The 23,330-nt window shown below is 37.2% G+C and overlaps 2 protein-coding genes across 4 annotated transcripts in view; one reads left to right on the top strand and one right to left on the bottom strand.

Moving 5' to 3' along the window:
* The window catches only part of NUDCD1 (NudC domain containing 1), a 70,580-nt gene extending 61,434 nt beyond the window's left edge, over positions 1-9,146 (bottom strand). Inside the window, exon 1 of one of the 2 annotated variants that reach the window (XM_032415720.1) lies at positions 8,285-8,912. Coding sequence is in view for 1 of the 2 variants with exons in the window: in XM_032415719.1 (XP_032271610.1) it covers positions 8,928-9,045 (118 nt within the window). In the remaining variant the exon portion in view is untranslated. The other variant, XM_032415719.1, reaches the window with a different exon arrangement.
* Positions 9,147-9,332: 186 nt separating this feature from the next.
* On the top strand, positions 9,333-22,287 carry ENY2 (ENY2 transcription and export complex 2 subunit). Of its 2 annotated transcripts, none has more exons than XM_032415901.1 (5): positions 9,333-9,429; positions 10,909-10,985; positions 14,667-14,737; positions 16,088-16,162; positions 18,744-22,287. In XM_032415901.1, exons 2-5 carry the CDS (start codon positions 10,918-10,920, stop codon positions 18,818-18,820), a joined length of 291 nt encoding a protein of 96 aa, XP_032271792.1. In that variant the 5' UTR covers positions 9,333-9,429; positions 10,909-10,917; the 3' UTR covers positions 18,821-22,287. The 2 variants fall into 2 exon arrangements, with proteins under 2 accessions (XP_032271792.1, XP_032271791.1); XM_032415900.1 differs by having other exon boundaries at positions 9,340-9,501.
* Positions 22,288-23,330: the final 1,043 nt, after the last annotated feature.

Here is a 23,330-nt window from a genome sequence, read left to right on the forward strand (position 1 = left end):
AACCATCTTGAGTTTATAAAAGGAGAGGCAGAACAACTGAAAGGAAAAAGCAGTGTCCACAATGTAACAAACTTAATCACTGGCAGCCTCTTTCATAGAACCTCCTAAGAAAGGAGGAGGAGAGTAAGGAGTCTCAAATCTCTGCTGGGATCTTGGAAATGGTGGAAGAAGGTGAACCTCTTTAAAAGAAGGCTAAGAGGCCAGAGTAGTAAATATTTTATTATTTAATATTATCTTGCATTGGAAATAAAAGAGCTTTGCTAAAAAAAAATCCTTCTCTTTTTAGTCTTTTAAAAAGAACTTAGGGCCCGACAAGAAGAAAATCTCCCTTAATCTTTACCTAGATTTCTCATAAAACATGTATGAAACCTCAAAAACCTATAGTTTCTCATTCACAAATTATTTATTGAATGTCTACTACATGTACTGTGCCTGGCATGGGGCATACATTGGTAAGTATAAAACAGACATGATCCTTGTAATAGTGTTAATAATGGTTACAATTACTGCTTCTTGTCCTTTCAAAATAGTATATACTGTTATGTTGAACCACAGGAAATTGCCAATATTCAACTTTTTTTTTTTTTAAAGATTTTTTATTTATTTATTTGAGAGAGAGAATGAGATAGAGAGAGAGAGCACGAGCAGGGGGAGGGTCAGAGGGAGAAGCAGACTCCCCGCTGAGCAGGGAGCCCAATGCCAGACTTGATCCCGGGACTCCAGGATCATGACCTGAGCCGAAGGCAGTTGCTTAACCAACTGAGTCACCCAGGCGCCCCAATGTTCAACTCTTTTGACACCAATTAAATATGATTCATTCTAATACCTATATAAGCAGAATACAGTTTTTAAAAAAAGCGGGCATAGAAACAAAGAACATTAAAACGTTAACTTACAAAGTCCACCTCTTAGACTATTTATCTTCTAATCATACCCAATAAATTAAGTCTTTTCGCCTAGTTACTGAGTTTGCTATTTGTGTATAAAGATGTAAAAAAAAGTACAGTAACCCCCTGCCCCCTTATCTGCAAGGGATATGTCCTAAGATCCCCAGCAGATGCCTGAAACCACAGATAGTACTAAGCCCTATATATACTTTTCTTCTTATACATACATACATACCAATAATTAAACCAATAATAGGTTTAATTTCGAAATTAGGCCTAGTAAGAAATTAACAATAATAATAAAATAGAACAATTATGGCAATAACCTGTCATAAAAGTTACATGAATGTGGACTCTCTCTCTCTCAGATATTGTATTCACCCTTCTTCTGGTGATGCTGTGAGATGATAAAATGCCTATGTGATGAGATAAAGTGAGGGGAATGACATAGGCATCATGATGTAGTGTTAGACTACTACTGATCTTCTGACAATAAATACATCAGGAGGACGATCACCTGCTTCTGCACCACAGGTGACATGGGTAACTAAAACTGCAGACAGTGAAACTAAAACTGTGGATAAGATGTAACTACTGTGCAAGTCCATGTTATGAATTCTGAAGTAAGATTTACGGAATATAAGAACTAGAACTCAGAGCATTGCTCCCACTAACCTATTTTATATAATGCTTCTGCATAAATTAACATAGTCATCTACCCCTCTTGCCCATATTTTCTACCCCAAGAGCAGATATGAATTTTACAGTAACCTCTACATAAATTCAATGGGTACATAGCTCTTTTCTCTCTTTACTCCAACTATAGCCTAAATCTTCACCAGCTTTTACTCTCCCTCCACTGAAGAAGAGTCCAGAGACCACATACATTAGAAAAAAGCATGAGCTTTGACACTGTCAAGCAGTTTAAGTTACTAGCCTTTCTACCCTATCTCCTCATCTGTAATGAAATTTAATTTATACTTGTCCTATAAAATTATTGACAAGCGTAACCTTAAACCATGTAAAGTATTTGCTATATGACACGTAAGAAGAAAAAGTGTTGATTTCCCTGTTTCTCCTCTCCTGTCCAAGGTTAATTGTCACATAGTTCTTTATTATTCCATTCTCTTCTACCTCTTCTAGAATAAGAGGGAAGTATTGGGCACTCACACAAGGCTGGGAACTATGACTGTTCCCAACAGGTAGAATGGAGAAAACGCCTAATTCACGGGATAATGGGTAGAGTACACAGAAAACTTTTGTCTCAGTAGTGCAGAATATTAGCCCTAAACTGAACACTGCTCCAGACCAGCCTAACAAATCATAAAACACTAAATGAAATTAGTCTGTTTCCAGTAACTCAGTTGCATCCCAGAATAAAGTTGACGAAATTTGTAAGAATACAAATCTATCCTCTAGCCAACAACGTAAAATTCACAATTTCTAGCATCCAGTCAAATATTACTACACATGCAAAGAGGGAAAAAAACCAAAACCCATAATGAAGAAAATAATCAATCAACAGCTCAACATAACTGACAGAGAAGTTATAACTAGCAGAACACTGAAAGTTATTAAAGTATATTCCTATGTTCAAAACAATAGACATGAAAAATGTAAAAAAGATGAAAACTATACCTATGACGAAAAATACAAGTAATGGGATTAATAACAGGTTAGACATTGCAAAAGAAAAGATTAGTGAAGGTAAAGGCATGAAAATAGAAATTATCCAAAATAAAATACAGGAAAAAAGAACAGAAAAACACACACAAATCAAGAGCACTGATGAGCTGGGATCAATTTCCAGCAATCTAAAAATGGGCAACTGGATTCCTCAAAAAAAAAAAAAAAAAGGAAAGAAATAATGGCTGAACACTTTCCAAATTTGAAAACTATAAACCCAAGGATCTATCTAGATAGACCAACAAACAAAGCACAAAACTCATGAAGAAAACCACCCCAAGGCACAACATAATCAAACTGCTCAAAACCAATGTAAAAGAGAAAAAAGACATGTCATGTATAAAAGAATAAAGATTGGAAAACACCAGATTTCCATCAGAAACAAAAGCGAGAAGACAGTGGGGCAACATCTTTAAAATACAGTTGACCTTAGAACGACACATGGTTAGGAGCACTGACTGGTACACATTCAAAAATCCACCTATATCTTTTGACTCGCCATAAACTAAACTACTAATAGCCTACTGTTGACCAGAAATCTCACCAATAACACAGTCAATTAACACATATTCTGTATATGTATTATATACCGTGTTCTTACAATAAAATAAGATAGAAAAAAGAAAGTGCTATTAAGATAATCATAAAGAAGAGAAAACACATTTATGGTCTGTACTATATTTATTGAAAAAATCCAAATATAAGTGGACCTGCATATTTCAAACCCACATTATTCAAGGATCAAATGTATTAAAAAAAGAAAAGGTATCAATCTAGAATTCTACACGTGACAAAAATGCTTTTTGAAAACACAAATATAACAGCATAAAGGCCAGGAGGAAAGAAACAGAAGTATACTATTGTAGAGTCTTACATTACAAGTTAAGTAGTGTAACATTATTTGAATGTATCATGTAATAAGTTAAAGATGTATACCCCAAAGCAACTAGTGAAATAACAAAGAGCTATAGCTAATAAACCAAAAAATGTGATAAAAACGATTTCATAAGAAAATACTCAATCCAAAAGAATGTAAAAAAAAAAAATGGAAATATGAAGAAAAAAAAAAGAAGAAAATTTTGTCTTCCCAAAGACTAGATAGGACAAACAAGATGAAAGACCCAAACTAACAAAATCAATAATCACATCAAATGTAAACAGTCTAATTAAAAGGTAGAGATTGTCAAGTTGAATAAAAAAGCAAGACTCAACTATTTCTGCCAATAAGAAATACATGTTAAATACTAAAACACAAACAGGTTAAAGGTTAAAAGATGGAAATAAATAAATACACACGCTATGATGATATTTAGCAAAAGAAAGCCTGAGTGACTATTTTAGTATCAGACAGGTTTCAGAGCAAAGAATATCACCAAGAATAAAGGCTATTTTTTAATGACAAAGGTGTCAATTTATTAAGAGGACATAATAGTATTTACGCAACATAACAGAGCTTTATTTTTTTAAAGATTTTATTTATTTATTTATTTATTTGAAAGAGAGAGCACGTGTGAGAGAACAAGTGGTGAGGGGCAGGGGAGAAGCAGGCTCTCTGCTGAGCAAGGAGCATGATATGGGGTTAGATGCTGGAACTCGGGGATCATGACCTGAGCCGAAGGCAGATGCTTAACCGACTGAGCCACCCAGGCGCCCCCATAACAGAGCTTTAAAATATATGAAGCAAAAACTGACCGAACTGCAAGGAAAAAGAGAAAAATCCACAATGGAAGAGATTTCAATATCCTTCTCCCACACAAGCATGAACTAAAAGTAATTATGCTGAGTAAAAGCGAGACAAAAAAGAGTACATACTGTATAATTCCATGTATATAAAACTCCAGGAAATGCAAACTTATTTATCGTGACAGAAAGCACAGCAGTAGTTGCTTAGGGACTGAAGCGGGTACGTGGAGGAACAGAGGGCTAGTTACAAAGGGCACAGGAAGTTTTGAGGATGATAACTAAGTTTAATATCTTGATTACGGTGAGAACTTCATGAGTGTGCATATATGTCAAAATTTGCCAACCTGTACACTTAAATACGTGCAGTTTATTGTCAATTATCCCAATAAACCTATTTAATGTGTGTATGTGATATAAAATCATCTGTTATTCACCAGGCATGCTCCAGCCTAGAAGTAAAGCACTGAAAGATGGACATTGGAACCATTGATAACAAAACCAATAGTCTTAAAAGAGAAAACAGACACCAAATGCTACAAAGTACGATAAAGTCTATGACCAGGTACAGTAGGAGAGCAGATTACAGATTCTAATTTGTACAGATTCTATAGTATAGATTCTCACTAGGTAGTCAAGAAAGGAATCTCTGAGGAACTAACATGTAAACCAAGATGAACAAATGGAGTATAAGTTAGCTAGGTGAAATATAGGGGGAAAACATATACAAAGACATTTACACAATGAAGAGTTTAGGAAAAAAATATGTACAGACTGTCCCCAACTTAAACTGGTTCAACTTAGGATTTTTCGACTTTGCAATGATGCAAAAGCAATACATATTCAGTAGAAACTGCACTGTGAATTTTGATTTTTTTTCCCAGGCTAGTGATATGCAGTAGGATATTACTGGTGATGCTGGGCCATGGCAGCAAGGTACAGCTCCCAGTAAGGCACATGACTGATCATGAAGGTAAACAACCCATTCACTTACAACCATTCTGTACCCATACAACCATTCTGTTTTTTACTTTGTATTCAGTAAGTTACATGAGACTCAACACTTTATTATAAACTAAACTTTGTGTTAGATGATTTTGCCCAACTCTAGGTTACTGCAAGTATTCTGAGCACACTTAAGGTAGGCTAGGCTAAGCTGTGGTGTTAGGTAGATTAGGTGTATTGAATGCATTTTTTAATTTAACATGTGTTTGTCTGGACATAACCCCATCGTAAGTCAAGGAAGACCTGTATAAGGTAAATGCCCAGAAATGGAATTGCTGGGTCAAAGGGCAATCACAGTTTTATAAAAGAGGGATTTTTTGCTTAATTCTTTGGAATACATAAACTGACAGTTATTGTTTATGTAGCAAAGGGAACTCTAGAACAATTTACTAACATTATTTAAAACAAGAGAATAAAAATAAACCAGTATTCCAAGCTCTTTGAAACCAGAGCACATCTTCACCCTCACATCCTAAATGCACAGTTTCACACACCATCCACTAACATTTTGCTGAATTAATGTAAACTCCTTGGGTAGCAAAGAAGAAATCAAGTTGCCAAGAGGAACTCCTCAATCATACCTCACTATCTCTAGAAATGACAGTTTTTAAAAGAATTAACCTCTCCATCCTCCTCCTCAGGTAGCAATTCTTAATGAAAACCCCTCACATGAATTATTGCAAAAGCCTCCAAACTGGTCTCCCTGTCTCTATTCCTCCAATCTTCCAAATTCAACCTCCACAGAACCTAAAATTAAACCACTCAATCTCTAAATCTATTTCTTCTCTATACCTAACACCCTAAATGGCATCTCATCACCTCCAACTGTGCATCCCAAACACAGACTGCAAAACCAACAACAGTGAAAAGAAGAGAAAACAATGACAACTTAGCGAATTGTTAATAAAGTTAATGTATTCTGTTTAGAGGACTATTGGGAAAGTTTGCTTCCTGCTTTTTTGATGTTAAAATATCCTTCTGCTTATGAAAGAATGGATGAGGACATCAGTTTTTAAGAAACATCTCCCATAAGGAGCTAGAGTTTATCAAGCTAAGCCAAACAAGTCAGTCATAGCAAGACAAATGCCGTTTGATTTCAGTCGTATGTGGAACTGAAAAACCAAAACAGATGCACATGGGGAAGGGGGAAAAAAAGAGGGAGGCAAACCATAAGAGACTCTTAACCATAAAGAACAAACTGAGGGTTGCTGGAGGGGAGGTGGGCAGGGCATGGGCTAAATGGGTGATGTTAAAAGTCCATCAAGGAGGGCACTTGTGATGAGCACTGGGTGTTACACATTAAGTGAAGAATCACTAAATTCTACTCCTGAAACCAATATTACACTATATGTTAGCTAACTAGAATTTAAATATAAACTTGAAACAACAAAAAATAAGAAATATCTCCATTTAGCAAATTAAAAAGTTGGCAAATCTTTGACAGCTGAGCTTTATTTTTTTCATTGTAAGGGCCAGAGAAAATGTCTGGGAAACACTGACTTACACACACCAGAGGTGTGGATAAAGTCCACAAGGCAAACAGTGCCCTCACCTATTTTTCTAAGTGGTCTCTACTTCCCCAGGAGAGTTTTTGCTCCAGCTATACAGGACTGCATCATTGTCCTACACACAACCTACTTACTCTCTCCCATTGCTCAGGCTTTTTCAGGATTGGAATGGCCTCAATACCAATTCCTCCTTTTCTTCATGCACTCTATTTATTGAGCACCTACAATGCTAAGCACTAGGGACAGAGTAGTGAACAAAAGAAAACATTACTGTCTCCATGGAGCTCACAGTCTAGTGGAGGAAACAGGATATCAAATAAATATAAAATTAAAAACTAGAAGGATACTGCTTTACAGAGAATGGAAGGAAGGAGACTGGAATGGCGGGAAAGCTAGTCAATATACAGTTCAGGTAAGAGATAACTCTAATTTGGAGAAGGGTAGAGGCAAGGAGAAGTCAAATTTTGAGCTGACTGTATTGCTGACAGACTGAACAGGACTAAAAGAAGAAATACTCCATGACTCCAACATAAGCAACTATATAGACTTGCACAATAGTCCCAATTTTTTATGCCTCCCTGGATCTATGCCCTTTGCTATGAGCTTGCTACACTGAACTTACGGCTTGTTTATACATCTTGTTTGGACCAATGGGACAAGAGCAAACTTATTCCAGGCAGTAGCCTAAAAAAAGTGCCTGTGCACTGCTACTTTTCTTGGATTAAGCCTGGGCTAGCCTGCTAAAAATGAGAGACCACATGGAGAAGAGCTAAGCAAAGACCATTTGAAATAATTTTATACCAGTCTATAGCCAGAGAATCCCCAAACATATGAGGAAGTCCAGCCAAGATGAGCGGAGCCACCAAACCACCATAACTGAACAAAGATGCAGGAATGAGTCCAAGCCACTATTAGAAGAACCACCTACCTAACTTGTAGACTTGTGAGCAACAATAATTGCTTACTCTTTTGGCCACTGAGTTTAATGCACAAGCTAAATATAGTGATACCCCATTACTGACATGGGGTAGAAGAAGGAAAGGAAGGCAATTAAAAGAAAAGCTAAGCTCATTTTATCTTACCCCAGTCAATGCTTACCTCTCCTTCAAAACTCAACTTAGATATCAACTCCTCCAGGAAGCCTTCCCAGATCCCCTGGCTGGTTTGGAAAGATATTTAAGTACTACCATTACGTTCTGTACATAACCCAATCACTGTCTTATCACACTGTTTTGTAATTATGTTTATACTTTTCTTCCCAAGAAGCCAACTGCACTTTTATGTTACAGACTGTATCATATTCATCTTGATATCAGCTTGTAACATAAAACAGGCTCTCTCCATAAATATTTCCAAATTCTATAAATCAATTAATAAACACTTATTTGATAAAAGTCCTTTAATTCTAGATCAGTATTTCTCAATGTGTGACACACTCACAACATGCACCAGAACCAGTAGAGGTATGTATTAAAAATGCAAATCTCTGGGCTCTTTAACGAAAATGCCATTCATTACCTCGTAAGAAAGAACAAGGATGAATTTTTTGGCCAGCCTCAGATACACAAAACAAATAGCAGAAGTGTAGGTACTAAATCAACTTTTCCTCAAAATTTTCTAGAGATGTTCTCTACGATAATGTCCTTAGTCTGACAGCACCTCTGTAACTGAAAACGCTCTGAACTGCAACGGAGTTTCTCTTCTACGAAACGGGTCTCCGCCAGAGGAAACAGGAGCTGGGGGTCCTCCCAGGAGGTGTGGCTTCTCAACGCACAAGGTTACACACGGTTACAGGGGATGCTCGAAAGCGAAACAAGTCCTGAGTTCTCTCCGCAGCAGGGCCCAGGCCAGAGACGGACAGGCGACCGAAGCCCAGGCAGCAGCCGCGTGCCGCTTGACGAACCTTGGAGCCCGGGCGCCCGAGCCAGCGCCGGCCCACGGTCTCGCTAATTAAGAGCCGCGCCAAAGAGACTCCCACTGGGTTCCGGGATGGGCGTCCGTCTCCAGGGCGACCACCCTCGGTCCACCCCAGCCCGACGGGCCGTGCAGAAGGCCCCGGTCGCCTGCCCAAGTCAGAATGGAAGAAAATGAGGGAAGGGTCCGGCCGCTGGCAGCCGACAGGGGAAAGGACTAGAGTGCCGGGGGCGCCGCCGCTTCCCACCTGCGTCAAGCTCCAGCTGGTAACAGGGCAGCGGCTCGAGGGAGAGCTTGTAACCCTCGAAACGGGGATCCAACAGAGGTCTCTTCACGCGCAGAGAGCAATTAGCAGCCACCTCCATAGCCTTCCTGGGTCGTAGCGTGAGAATTAATAAAGCTCTTGTTGAAAGGTCCGCGCTTCGCTCGTATCACCGAGGCTCCCAGGCGGCGTGGTTCCCATTCCAGAAAACGCTGCGGTGCGGGATGCCCTCTGGGAAATGTAGTGTCCATGAGAAAGTTGCATGACGGGCTAGGTAGTTTTTCGGAGACTTAACGCCCGCACGACAGCATGGTCTGGACTCTCTTACCCAGAAGGCTGAGCTACCAGGAGGCGGCCCGCGCTGGTTAAATTCTCACATTTATAGGCAGGGCGGCGAGACCCCGCCCCGGAAATGCGTGTTTTAGCTTTCTGTGTGCTTAGGTGCCCGAGCTACTGAGGGTCTAGGTCCGGGCAGCCGAAGAGTGTGGTAGGTAACGGTCGTCAGCGCAAGGGTCATTTCGTCGCTGGGAAGGGACGGCCCTCGCCCGCGGTGATGGTGGTGAGCTATGCCCGTGGTCCTCAGGGCCGGGACCCGGGCCCAGCCCAGGCTCCTTTCGATGTGCTGTCTTTCGTTAGCTTCCCCGACCCGCGCTCGCGGGCCTGTAGGGCTCTCCGACAGGGCGTGCAACTGGAGTTGGCCTGAAGCCAGTCCACGCTTTGTTTTCTGGCTCCTCCCCTCCCGCCTCTCCCGCTGTCTCCGCCCTATTCTATTTTCCCAAAGAATGTCTGAACTGGGAGGGATCCCCTAGCGCCCTCGTTTTACCAGTGAGAAAACTGAGGCCTTTAAGAATTGACTTGTCCAAGGTCACTATCCGTATTTTAGGGGCCAAGGCGAGATCAAGTTCAATATTCTAGGAATGGTACCGACTAGACCTTAGAATTATTTTGGAAAATGTGAGCCTCCAACTACACAAGCAAACATTTCTCAGTCCTTTCTCAGCCCTTACTTTTTCCTGTTCCACTCAAAAAAAATTTTTTTCCCAACTCAAAACTCAATTGCCAGCCTGACTTTTCATATAGGCGAGATGGGACACAGCAAAAGTGGTCCCAAGTTAGTGACAGATTATGTGCAGTAATGTTAGCTTTTTCCAAGTGTCATTCTAACCTCCCTCTCCTTTCTAAATCGCTTTGGTTTTGGTTGTCTTTTTTCACTGAAAATTGAGAATTTTCTGTTAGGAATTAGTTTGAGATTTGTTTTTCCCTTATCCTACCAGCAAGCTTTGATGAAGACCATACACAAACACATACTTGGAGCTAGTTTGGCAGTTGTAATTCTGGGTACATTCTACTGAAAAGTAAAGCACTTAGAGCCTAATCTGTAACTTTGATTTTTCACCAACAGTGCTTAATCTTTTATTAGTATTTAGGTTATGTGGCTTCCCCGAAATTTTGAATGCAGTTAAGGTGCAGAAATGATTAGCAGTCAGTTATGATGTGCTGTTAAAGTGTTTTGGGGCTGCTGGGCTCAAAGTGCATGAGTTCAAATCCTGCCTTCACCACTTTCTATCCTGGTGCCTCAGTTTTCTCAATTGTAAAATACAAATTATGTTAATAATTCTTACATAAAAGAACAAGTTTTGGGAATTAAACGAGGTTAAAAAAAATCAATGTGTTAACCCAGTACTTGGCACATAAGTGTTGCATAAAAGTTACAATAGTTATTATTATCCAAAGATTGATTAATAAAGAGTATATGGGGGAAGAAAAATTGTAAAGTGCATTAATCAATATGACTTCTTGGGATGCAGTAAATAATATTTAGAGTAATGACATTGTTAACACATTGTTGAAATTTATCACCCCTTCAGGTGATAGAATGTTAAGTGTGTTGGGATGCTTACCTAGAGGATTTAGAAGAAAATGCTTTGTATGTGTTTTGTATCTGAAAATACATGTTGATGTTCAGGTTAGCAAGATGAACAAAGATGCGCAGATGAGAGCAGCGATTAACCAAAAGTTGATAGAAACTGGAGAAAGAGAACGGTAAGCAATAGATTGTGTTAGTAAATTACATTTAACGTCTTTAAATTATAGTTACGTTATATGTAAAAATCTAAATATCAAGGAACAAAACTGATGTCAGTGGAAGGAATTACAGAAAATTGATATTATCAAAAGTTTCAATTCCTAACATCTATAAAAAATAGGTGTGTTCAATATTGCATGCTTAAAGGAAAGTGAGTCATCTAGAAAGATGAACAGGAAATGACTCAAAGAATGTATAATCAAATGGAAGAGAAAAAAAATCCCAAATAACTACAATTAAAAACATAATGTTACCCAGTTTTTAACAGGGAGATAATGTGGTAGAACCAGTTTTCAGTTTCTACACTCTCAACTTCAGAGCAGCATGTGCTGTTCCTACTCTGAAATACTCTTCTTCCCCTGATCTTTAATTAATTCTAGCTCATCTTTCAGGTCTTAATTTAAACATCACTTCTTACAGGAATCTGTTAAGTCCCAGATCCCTTGTTCTAGCCTAGCATTTAATCACATATTATAACCACCTGCTTTGCTTGTTTGTGTCCTGCAGTGTAATCTAAGTTCCTTGACAGTAGAAATACCATTGTATCCCTAGCATCATCACTAGCACATAATTGGCCAAGGTAAATATTTGAAGAATGAACAGGTTTGGAAGTACTAAACAGAGACTCAGGAATCAAGAAAGGCTTCCAGAAACAGGGTGAAAAGTTGCATAAGAGAAATATATAAGGAACAGGAGGGATCTTTCAACTCTACCTTGGGGGTTAAGGTAATCAGTTACAAAATAGTAAAAGAGTTCCTTCAACTCGGGAAAAAGATTAGCCATTCTTCCAGCCAATAAAGAACAGAAGACATTCTAGGTAGATGGAACAGAATGTGCAAAGTCACAGGGATTTGTTACAACATGATAATGTTCTGAGGAGCTACAAAATTAAAGCTAGCAGGTGAAGTGTGAAGGTGATGTTGCTGTAACAGTGGACAAGAGGAGTGGATTTTGTATAAGTCAGAATTCTTTCATTTGTAAATGATAGAACTCAGAAACCGGCTTAACCAGTGAAATATATAAGCTCATCTAAGTACAAAGTTTAGAGCTCGAAGTTGCTTCAGTCTCCACTGGGTCCAAGCACCCAAAAATTGTTACCAAGAATATGTCTTTCTTTTTCTTTCTCAGCTCTGTTTTCTTCTGTGTTCGCTTTATTCTCAAGCAGGCTCTACCCACAAGGTGGCAGAGATTAGCAGTTCAGAGTTCATACCCTCTGGCTCAGACTACCTTTCTCCTAGTAGTTCCAGCAAAGTACCTGGCGTGATTACCATCTTACTTAGGTACATAGGCCAGTTATGGTCAACCTTGCTTAGGTCTCATTTCCAATGTTGGAACCCTATTTAGATTTCTTACACTAAGAGTGGTGTCAAAGAAAGGTCAGGAAAATGGGTGATGGGTTTGCAGAAACATCTGTTGTTGACTTTATCCTTGGGTGGTGGGAGTCATTAAAAGATCCTAAGAAGGGGGATGACTACATCACATTTGCTCTTTAGGAATATTAGCCTGGCAATGTGGAAGAGAGACTTGAAGGGCTAGACATAGATTACAGAAGAACATGTTAGCAGATTATATCAGATTAAAAATGGAAAACAGCAAAAATAGAAGAACTTATAATTTTTTAAAGTAAAAGCAGCCCTCAATATGAGAAATGAGGAAGAAGACATCCAGAACAATGCCTTGGGGAACTGAGAGGATAGTATTAGCAGTAATGAGGAAAGGGGGTTATTTATGTTTATTTGTTTTAGGAGAGTATTAGCCGTAATGAGGAAAGGAGGTTATTTATGTTTGTTTTTTTTCATTCATGCAGCTTAAAATTACTGAGTTTCTACCATATGCTATGTCCTCTTAAGGTGCTGGAGATAGGGTAGTGAACAAAATAAAGTCTGTTCTTTCATGGAGCTTACATGGGAGAAGACAGAAAATAAGTCTGTATTATGTAGATGGTGATAAGTTCTAGAGGAAAAATAAAACCGAGAATAATGAGGTGTGTATTTGAGACAAAAAATAAAGAAGGCTTCACTGATAAGAGGTCAGAAGGATATGAAGGAATGAGGGGACTCCCAAGAGCCAAGGACCCAAGACAGGAGCTTGCTGGTATTTTGATCACCACATGGAAGCTCATGAGCCTGAATAAATTGGATGAGGAGAAGAAGAGATAAAGTCAGAGGCATAGCTGGGGAGGGGGGCAAGATCATGGAGGATTATTTAGGCTGTAGCATAGATTTGGAATTTTAAGTAAATTGGGAAGCCACCAGACCCTTTTGAGCAGAGGAAGGAGAGCAAAGTATATAAGGGAGGGAGCAGGGGAACAAGTTAGGGGCTTTGGTAACAGTCTAGTCAAAAAAGAAGATGGCTTGGATAGGGGAGTAATGGCAAAGATGGTGAAAAACATTTGAATTGAAGTATATATTTAAAACTGGAGGGGCGCCTGGGTGGCTCAGTCGTTAAGCGTCTGCCTTCGGCTCAGGTCATGATACCAGGGTCCTGGGATCGAGCCCCACATCGGGCTCCCTGTTCCGCGAGAAGCCTGCTTCTCCCTCTCCCACTCCCCCTGCTTGTGTTCCCTCTCTTGCTGTGTCTGTCTCTGTCAAATAAATAAATAAAATCTTTAAAAAAACTAAAATAAAAAAATAAAACTGGAACCAATAGGAATTGCTCCTCTGGATTTTATGTATAGTGTTAACAGAGTTGCTGAGTGAAGGATGCCAAGTTTTCTAGCCTGAGGAACAAGGATGGACAATGGCATTCTGACAGGGAGAATCGGTTGAAGTGGGAGAGAAGCAGGAGTTGGGTTTTGGCTCTATTAAGATGGAAAGACCTAATTAAATACCAAGATGGAAATGTCACGTAGTGAATGGTTAGAAATATTGAAAGAGAAGTGGTTTGTTTTGGGACATGACATGTTCAAGCACTGAGAAATTCCTTAGGTTGACGATTGAAGATTTGTAAGAATGGGTATGGCAAAAGGATAAGAAAATATTGGTAAGAAAATGTTTAATTACACCCATGATGCCATTAGTTGCTATACACACCATTATTATTATTTTTTTTTACCAGTAGGGTAAAAGAAGATACTGCCAATTAAATTATGATAGGCATACTAATTACTGAATTGTTGAAATGTGGGGAAAAAACAGTCTTAGAATCAATGAAATACCACACTTAGTATATAATTTAGAAGGTTACGGGAAAAAATTGAGGGGAAAGTTTTTGAGGTTAGAGAGGGATATGATGGGGAAGTAAGAGAGCTCAAGGATAAGAGTCTGTAGTCAGAGAATAGATTTTGGAGTTTTAAGATTTTGAGGTGCAGCAGCTTCAAGCTCAAGTAATACCATTTAGAAGTTGTACAAGATCCACAATATTCCTGTTGGTGGAGGTGAGTAGAAAGTGTATGAGAAGGCCAGAGAGTAGAGTTTCTTGAGAATTAATTTTACTGATGATGAAAATGAAGTCCAGAGTTCAAATGACTTGCATAAGGTCAAAGAATTATTTAGTAATAAAACCAAGATTAGGTCACAGTTAAGGTAAAGTTTTTGGGATTAGAAGGCAGGGAACATTTGAACTTTTGCTTCAAACATTCCTACCTAAAATATTGTACCTTGTTATAGTTTAATATGAAAAATTTTCTTTCTCAACAGCCTCAAAGAGTTGCTGAGAGCTAAATTAATTGAATGTGGCTGGAAGGACCAGTTGAAGGCACACTGTAAAGGTAATCAGTTTCATTTACAAGATAAGCTAATTTCATTCTTCTTGTTGGCTTGGGGTTCACTAGAAAAATAATAGGCAGTATTTTAAGATCTATCGAGTGCTGAACATAATTTTAAACAAATAGAAAATTCAATCTTCTGGTAATGATTTCCCCCTGTCTCCTTTTGGTAGAGATAATTCCTGAATCTTTAGAAATTTTCTTTTTTTTTCTTAAAACAAGTGAGGCAAGATTTTTTCTGGCATCAAAGTATGCATTCCATCCTTTTTCAGTGTGCCTACTCAACGTGAAACATTAGTTATTCCTATGTTTTTACTTTATAACAAATTGAACACTTTATGATTGGCAGAGTCCATGGGAATTATATCTCCTGGCTTTAACAGTGTTATTTTTGAAAATTTACCTATAAAAGATCTTAGGTAATTACACTTATTTTTTAAAATGTAGAATGGAAGCTTATAAAATTGCTAGGTATCGATGATGATGCCACTAGATAGTTGATACATGTCATGAAGATGAGCCTCTTCTGGCTCGGCTTTGGTATACTGGAATTCTGGATATTTTCAGTGAACTCCTATTATATTGTAATGGTTTCTACAATTAATAATAGAGACTATTTATATTACTAACCCTAAGAAGGCAGTGTGGCACATTAGAAAAAGCATAGTTTCGGGGGTCATACAGACCTTCACTGAAAGAGACTGGAACTGGATTTCAGCTCATGTTTGGATGAGTTATTTACTTTAAGCCTCAGTTGGGTCACTTGTAAGTGGAAAAATGTCCAGCCCATTAGATTGTTAATGAATATCAAATGCCGTAAATCACGCAGCACATAAGAGTGTTCCAGTAAATATTAACTCCTTGCCCTCTTCTCTCTCCTTTGGCCCAGCCTCGAGAAGAGAAAGGAACAAAGGAGTTGTTCTATTCTTTAATTTTGGGCAATGAAATTACAAGTTAGACTCAAATAATAGCTTTTTACCCCTTCCATACATTCAAGAGCTGGTATGATTATGGTGAAATAAGATCTGTACAGTTATATGTTTCCAGCTTTTTACACATAATTAGATTTGACTTTATAGTCCAAATTCATTCTAAGTGTTATAATAATTGTTAAGTTACAGGTTATTTAGCTGAGAGATGAACAGGCTTTTAAGATTTTGATCTGGTGAATACTTAATGTGTTTAAGGTTGAACTAAATCTTCATTAGAAAAGAAAAAAAGAAGTGTCCTCTTTTTTTTTTTTTAAAGACCAGTCTGCACTCTAAAAACATGATCTTAACCCTTCCTCTATGAAAATCTTTCTTACAGATAATGATTTTAAATGATATGATTTGTTTTTTGCTTTTGCATAAGAGGTAATTAAAGAAAAAGGACTAGAACACGTTACTGTTGATGACTTGGTGGCTGAAATCACACCAAAAGGCAGAGGTAAGGAATACAAATTGTGTGAAAGGAAAGGTGTGCTGAAGACATGATTTCTCTCTCTCTCTCTCTCCCTCACTGGTTCAGCTTTTCTTTCTTTTTATAGGGAAAAACAACCTTTCCAGAATTATTTGGGTACTTGCATTTCCTCATTGGGAAAGATTATAATTGCCTTCCTGCCTCTCTAGCATAGTCTTGAGTAATACATGAGATAAGAGGTATAAAATGTTTTTGGACTCTAAAACAGTATACAGATATAAGTTGATGATGGTGGTTAAGACAGATAATTTTTAAAATGTGGGATTTTTGTAGAGGCAAGTATTACCTGAAGCTAGGATTTATAAATTTTATTAGATATGGCCCAATTTCACTTAAATATTTAATAATTCAAAGTTTTACTCCAGCCCCAGGGTCAATGCTCTTCTCTTGTTTTTCTTTTTAAAAATAAGTAAAGCTCTGTCTTCTTAAGTGTCTAAATTAAGAATTTGGTGGCTCTAAAACTTTGTGTTCTGGGTAATCTGTATTTAAAATTCACACTACCATCATCTTCATTTCCTTACAGAAGGCAAAGGAAAGAGATGAAACAGTATATTAACATTTATGATATGTAATAAATATTAAGAACTACATTACATTGTTAGCTCAGATGTGGCTACATTATTTTCATTTATTTTGTGAAAGGGTTTCTTTTGGTAATTTTAAGTGAAAGCAGATAAATTAGATAATCCATTATCTGTTTTGTCACACAGAAGTAGTAAAAAGAATTTAAGTGTAAAAAGTAAAAAAGTTTGAAAATTATTACTAGAGAGTACTAATTCTCTGAACTACCTGCTGGGGTAGAGCTACAGAATCCTGTAGTCCTTTCCAGCCATCTGTAGGCTGTTTACAGCTAAAAAAAAAAGACTTTTTCATCAAGTATGTCTCAGGGAAAGAAAAACAAAATATAGTATTTATTGTTCCCCAGATGGATTTACATTTTAAAATAATATCCTCCAATTTCTTTTTCTATTTTCCTTCTGTAGTTTATGCTTAAGCTATTACCATTTTGGAGCTGGTTATACAGGGCAGAAATTTTCTTTGCTTCTCCTTCAACACTTGTGTCTTAGACATTTCAACCCCTTATAGCTCCACTGCTAGAAAATGAGCAAATACAGAACAGAGAAATAAAAATAAATCTTTTGTTTTATGTTCTTAGTCTTCTTTATAGCCAAGAGAAGTATTTATTTTCTTTTTTTAACTAACATACAGTAGAATTGACCATTTTTTAGTGTGCAGTTCCATGAATTGTATACACATGTACAGATTCATGGAACTACCCTCCTCCCCGCAAAAAAACTCCCTCAAGCTATCCTTTTATAGTCATACCTTATCCCTAACTCCAAGGCAACTAATCTATACTCCCATCACCTTAATTTTTATTAAAAGTGTGTTTAATATACGTACTGATCACGTTTCCAGTGGTCTTGAATTAATTATGTAGCTTTTATTTCTAGCAGGCTTAAACTAAACAATCTGTAAAGAGGAGTACGTGTCCTATTTAATTTGTGTACTTATTTTTGGAATACTGAACTGTATCTGAAATATTTCATTTCCTTTGGATACAAGCAAGTAGCATTAGAAATTTTAGTTAATTCACTATTGTCCTTATTTATTAGTAGCCAAGAAAAGAAAAAAAATAGTGTAGATTCATTTGTTGACATTTAATAGTAATTTAAAATTACAAAGAGCAGGGCTCTAATTAAAATTTCAAAGAGCAGGGCCTTTTTTTTTAGTGTGATACCCTGAATAGATAATAGTCACATGGTTCAAAATTGAAGAAGTAAAAATACCACAAATGTAACTCCTGTTGCAATTTTTGCATCTTGCTGAGTCAGAGAGTATGTGCACTTACTTCAATACAGTATTGCCAAATTACCTTCCCAAAAGTATGGTACCAATTTATAATCTCCACCAGCTAATATAAGAGAGCCAGTTTTCCCTCAGTGTTGCCAACACAGGATATTACTGACCTTTGGTTTTTAACCAATATAATTGGCAAAACATGCTGTTTGTGGTTTTAATTTACATTTCAATTATGAAGTTACACCCCTTTTATGTTCAAGAACTGTGTTTTGCCTTTTCTTCATCTCTTTTGCTCATTTTTCTATTAGTCTGATCTTTTATCAATTTGGAGAAATGCAGTGAGAGATCAGCCCATTTTTATAAGAGTGTTTTCCCACTTTTTGTCTTTTGCCTTTCTTTATGGTGATTTTGACCCACTTACTAAATTGCCATTGTTGATTTATATCAAATTTATCAATTTGTTATAACCCTCTGTTTCAAAAAGGTCTTTTCCACTCCTAGTTTAAAGAATTTTCCCATATTTTATTCTCGTTAGTGTGCAGTATATTTAGGTATTGGATAGTTCACTCAAATAATGAATTGCAAATATACTTTATTTTTTCAGATATCTTTACCTCTTTCTTTTTTGAGGCATATGGGTTATTCATGAAATTATTTTGTTAATTCTGAATAAAATATCAAATACCAAATTGACATATATTAATTGGAATCTTCTTACTCCTATATTTTTATTTTTGTATTTCAGCCCTGGTACCTGACAGTGTAAAGAAGGAGCTCCTACAAAGAATAAGAACATTCCTTGCTCAGCATGCCAGCCTTTAAGATTGGATGAGATTGTGTTGTTTTGTGGTTTTATTTCTGAAAGTAAAACTTGCCATAAATTAGGAATCAATTTCCCAAAATAAAATCCTTTTTTGTATGATGGTATACAGTTTTCAGTAATGATGTATACATTGTATTGATTTTTTCCCTAAATGTGTTATTTTAATAAATATCTCATGAATGAGTTTGAAGTTTCCTTGGATTTTGGAATAAAAGGGACTTTATTAATAATATACCAGATTTGTTCAGAGGAAAATTCAGCAATTGATATAGTTTAAGTGTTAAGTATGTGCATATCTCTGTGCTAACAACTGAGGAGGAGTAAGCAGGCTCTTCTTAATGTCTGGATGTGGTGTATCCCTCTTTTGAATCTCTGCTATTTTATAATACATGTCCCATCTTGTACTACGGATGTCTTATTTCTGATTTGTTATAAATGCTGAGGGTTGGGACTGGGTCTTACTCATCTTTATGTGCCTTCCTTATTCCTCAAAGAATTTACCATCCTATTGGAAGAGAGAACATTTGCAAACTGGCTCCACACCAAGCTCCTCTTTCATACTCTACTCATCTGAACTTTGAGAGCAGAAACTCTAAATTGCATCCCCACATACTAAGGTCAAGAAAGAACTTTATGGGAAATAATCTCCACCTGTAGCTTTACTCTGACATCAAGATTGCCAAATCCAATGGACTTTTGTCTGTTCTTATGTGACCTCTGCTGGAATGAGAATGTTGACCATCCTGCCACTTGGAACTTTCTTCCCACTACTCACATTGTGTATTCCTACCACTGGAAGTTCCTTCTGTGTCTTGTGGATACCTTTTGCTGTATGGGACTTCAAATAATGGTGTTTCTTAGTGTTCCCTCCTGGGCCCTCTGCTTGACTAATGATATACTTTCCCTGGGCAAATCCCAGGAAACTTGGGTTGGACCATGGATTCAAATACAAACTTGTTGATAAATGGTAAATTGTTTCTCTAAACCAGACTTCAACCCAGCCTCCAGACCCGTATACCCAACTGCTATGGATCAGCTTGCTTGGATGTTCCATAAACACCTTAAACTGACCACACCTAGGATAGTGACTTCTTTTCCTCCAGTAACTGCCCCTACCGTGTTCCTTATCTCTGTGAGTGGTACCTCCCAGACCTACAGATTACCAGAGCTTGTTAAAATACTGATTCAGAAGGTAAGAGATAAGGCACAACATTCTCTATTTCTGACAAGCTCCCAGTCAATGCTTGTGCAGCTAATGGAGGACCAGTTTGTAGCAAGGTTGTCGACTGTCCACTTCTGCAGCGGGCTCCTAATGTTTCCTGCTGTCGTTGTTTCATGCTTCCTCCAATGACTCTTCCACACTATTACCTAAGTGACCTTAACTAAAAGTCAAACCTTGTCATTTTAGTCTACCTGAAATTTCTCAGTGGTTCTTAGTTTACAACGTAAAATTCAAGCTTGACCATAGCAACCAGGTCTGACATTTACTTCTAGTTACTCTAAAGAGTCCTCAAAAGTATCGAGTTCATTCATCCCCAAATACAAAACTTCATCAACCTAGAAAGCCGTTTTACTTCTCTCATTCCTACTTTACCTTCACAATTCAGCTTGAGTTGTTGCAAAAACATTCTAACATTCCTTTGTCTGGTTTAGATTCTCAACCACTTTTTTTCTATAAGAAGCACCTGTGCATAATTTCAACACACTGGTTCTTGAACGTCGCATACATCTGGAGGAAAGGAAACGACTTTTTGACTTTGCGTGATACGTATTTGTAGATGGATGGACAAGGGAATGAACATTATGCGAGCACAAAATAAGGTAACAATACAATTGGGTATCGTTGAGAAAAGACTTCGTGTTAATTTTTGGTTTACTGTTCCAGAGATAGAATTTTATATTTCTGATGAATTTATATTTTAAATGTAGTCTTTGAACTAATTGGACTTAATTATGTAAAGTGACCTCTCTCTCTCTCTCACACACACACACACACACAAAATCACAAAACCTGCACAAGAGTTTGTTTCATCTCTTATAAAGCAATGATAGTTACATTCATTGTTCTGTTGCCCATAATCAAAAAGGAAACAGTCTTAAATGGTACATCAGAAATGTTAAGAACAATAGATCTTATTTGTATGTGAAAACAAACCAAAAATTGCTCATGAAGATATTTTAGTAGCTTAAAAGGAAAACGAGAAAATGAAAACAAAATATTTTGAAATGGAACAAAAGAAAGTTGAATTGAACATAGCAATTGAAAGTACGAAAGAACATAATTTTAAAGTGATAATGCCAAAAACTGCCCACCTCTGCGCCCACTACCTCTAGGTTTTTTTGACTTCTTAGGAATGTCTTGTTTGCATCTAGAACCATTGATATTTTTCAAATAAACCAACTTCTGACTCCCATCATTGATTTATGTAAACTAGGAATACCTTCTTTAAAGATCTTGCACCATTCCATGCTCAATGTCAGGAATTCAAAAGGAGAATACTGTTACACAACTGCACTGGGTGAGTAAAATACTAATTAAGATTACTATGAGCTTCTCTTGTATAGGATTAAAGAAGACCTAACTAAATTATTTATGTAATCACTTTGCTTTGGCATTAAGAGTGTATCATTTGGTTGAGCAGTGCCAAGCCAGGGCCTGGGTGATGCTGGGGATTGGTAATTGGATATGGGACTTTTCATAACTTGATAAAACTCAAGAGAATTACGACAGTTGCTCAGTAGCTGACGTTGGAAATGATCCAGTGTGTGTGTGTGTCTGTGTGTGTGTGGTGTGTGTTTTAACCCTTCTTGTAAATGGCTGTGTCATATTACTCAGTGACTTCATAAGACCCTTCATATTACCATTAGAAACCACACAAAAGTCACTGGATGAATCCACCAAGAAAACTAACAGGTGCAGTCAGGCAATTTGAGTTCCAGTTCCATCTATGACACTGAATTATCAGGTAAGACCGACTCTGCTGCATAATAGGTCTGATAATGTTATCTGGCAAGAATGAAAATAATTACAAAACTGCTAATACTATTAATAAGGTAATCATAAAAGCAATATGGATTAGAGTTACTCCTAGGAAAAACTCTAGAAATATGTAATTATTTACTATGTGTTTTCTAGATTTATAAAGATAGATGAATTACACCCTGTGTGGAAAATAGCTGCTTTTATTTGTCAGGAATTTCTATATAATATTAATTACCATGATAATACCTACAAGAATGAAGGTAACCAACATATCTTGGTTGGAATAGAATAAATCTCTCTGTAACAGCACTCAGGGAGGGTTGAAATTATCTGTAGTCAGTTTTACCCTCATTCTGCTATTAACTCCTCTATTACATAGACTGTATACCATTTATCTTTGGATCCGAAGTGCCTAACAGAATAAATTCTTGATAAGTTCTTTTAAAGAAATGAATAAATAAATGCAACAGAGAATGAAATTTGGCATGTGCCTGTTTATTCCAGACTCCAAATTGTATTTGGTTGTTCTGTCTGTCAGCCACCAGAGGGCACCTGAAGCCCGTATTTTGGTTCTACCTGGGGCTCTCTCTAATTAAGTGTGTTATTTGGACAGGCTTAATTCCAATGCAAGCCAATCAGATTTTTCAAGATGGAAGTGTTATTGAATTAAAACTTAATGCGAGGACCTCAGAATGTGCTTCTGGTATAAATTAAGATGAAGCTACTGTGAGATGTGTTATTTTACCACTATCATTTTCTGAAGCCAATTCAGTATTTCAGGCAGAAATTTGATTAAAATAGCATATGCCATGACTGAAATAGTTCTATTTCAGCCATTTCATCAAAAAAAAGAAGCATAGTAAATTTTTAATAAAAAGTGAAAGAAAATTTCCAGTGTTATTTCCCTGTCATCGTGCTCCTCTTTTATAGTCCTTTTAGAAGGGAATAATACTCATATTTCCCTTTTTCATACTTATGTCAGTGTTTAAAAAAAGAAAGTGTAAATAGAACATTATGTAGTGCCAAAACCCTGTAGACGTTCATTGAATGTTGGCTTATGATAACAATGGTAAAGAATGTCAGTTAATGAAGGCAGATAGATTCTGCACTCAGGGTGCAGTGTTTTTCATAAAATAATTTTAAGTACAGGACCTGGTGCCAGTACTCACCACATCCATAAATGCTTTGGCTTTGTGCCTGGGATCACCAGAATTGAGTGCTAATAAATGGCTTTCAGTTACTGCATACCTCCTTAATCTAAAATTATTTGTTGAGGGCACATTTTGAGAATTTATCCTTTCTAGGCAGCTACTTATATCAGTATTGGCCTTTGACAAAATAAGAGGCATAATGTAGAGTAATTGAAATAGAGACGTCCATTAAACCCCAGCCTGGCAGGTGTGCAGGCGATCTGGGTAGTGATAGACATTGTGTAATCTGAGGAGCATTCAGTTCGGCTAATACATGTGAGTGCGCACTCTGGTTCTCTTCTTGGAGCTATTGTCGATGGACTTAATGATTTCATT

This window comes from Phoca vitulina, unplaced genomic scaffold (genome assembly GCF_004348235.1).
Source record: "Phoca vitulina isolate PV1807 unplaced genomic scaffold, GSC_HSeal_1.0 scaffold18, whole genome shotgun sequence".
In the NCBI taxonomy this organism is placed as follows: Eukaryota; Metazoa; Chordata; class Mammalia; order Carnivora; family Phocidae; genus Phoca; species Phoca vitulina.

Bases quoted from the DNA above. Each gene is read 5' to 3' on its own strand.
- ENY2 (XM_032415900.1), top strand. The intron at 14,738-16,087 runs GTAATCAGTTTC...CTTTTGCATAAG, and splicing joins GTTGAAGGCACACTGTAAAG to AGGTAATTAAAGAAAAAGGA. The intron at 16,163-18,743 runs GTAAGGAATACA...TTTGTATTTCAG, and splicing joins AATCACACCAAAAGGCAGAG to CCCTGGTACCTGACAGTGTA.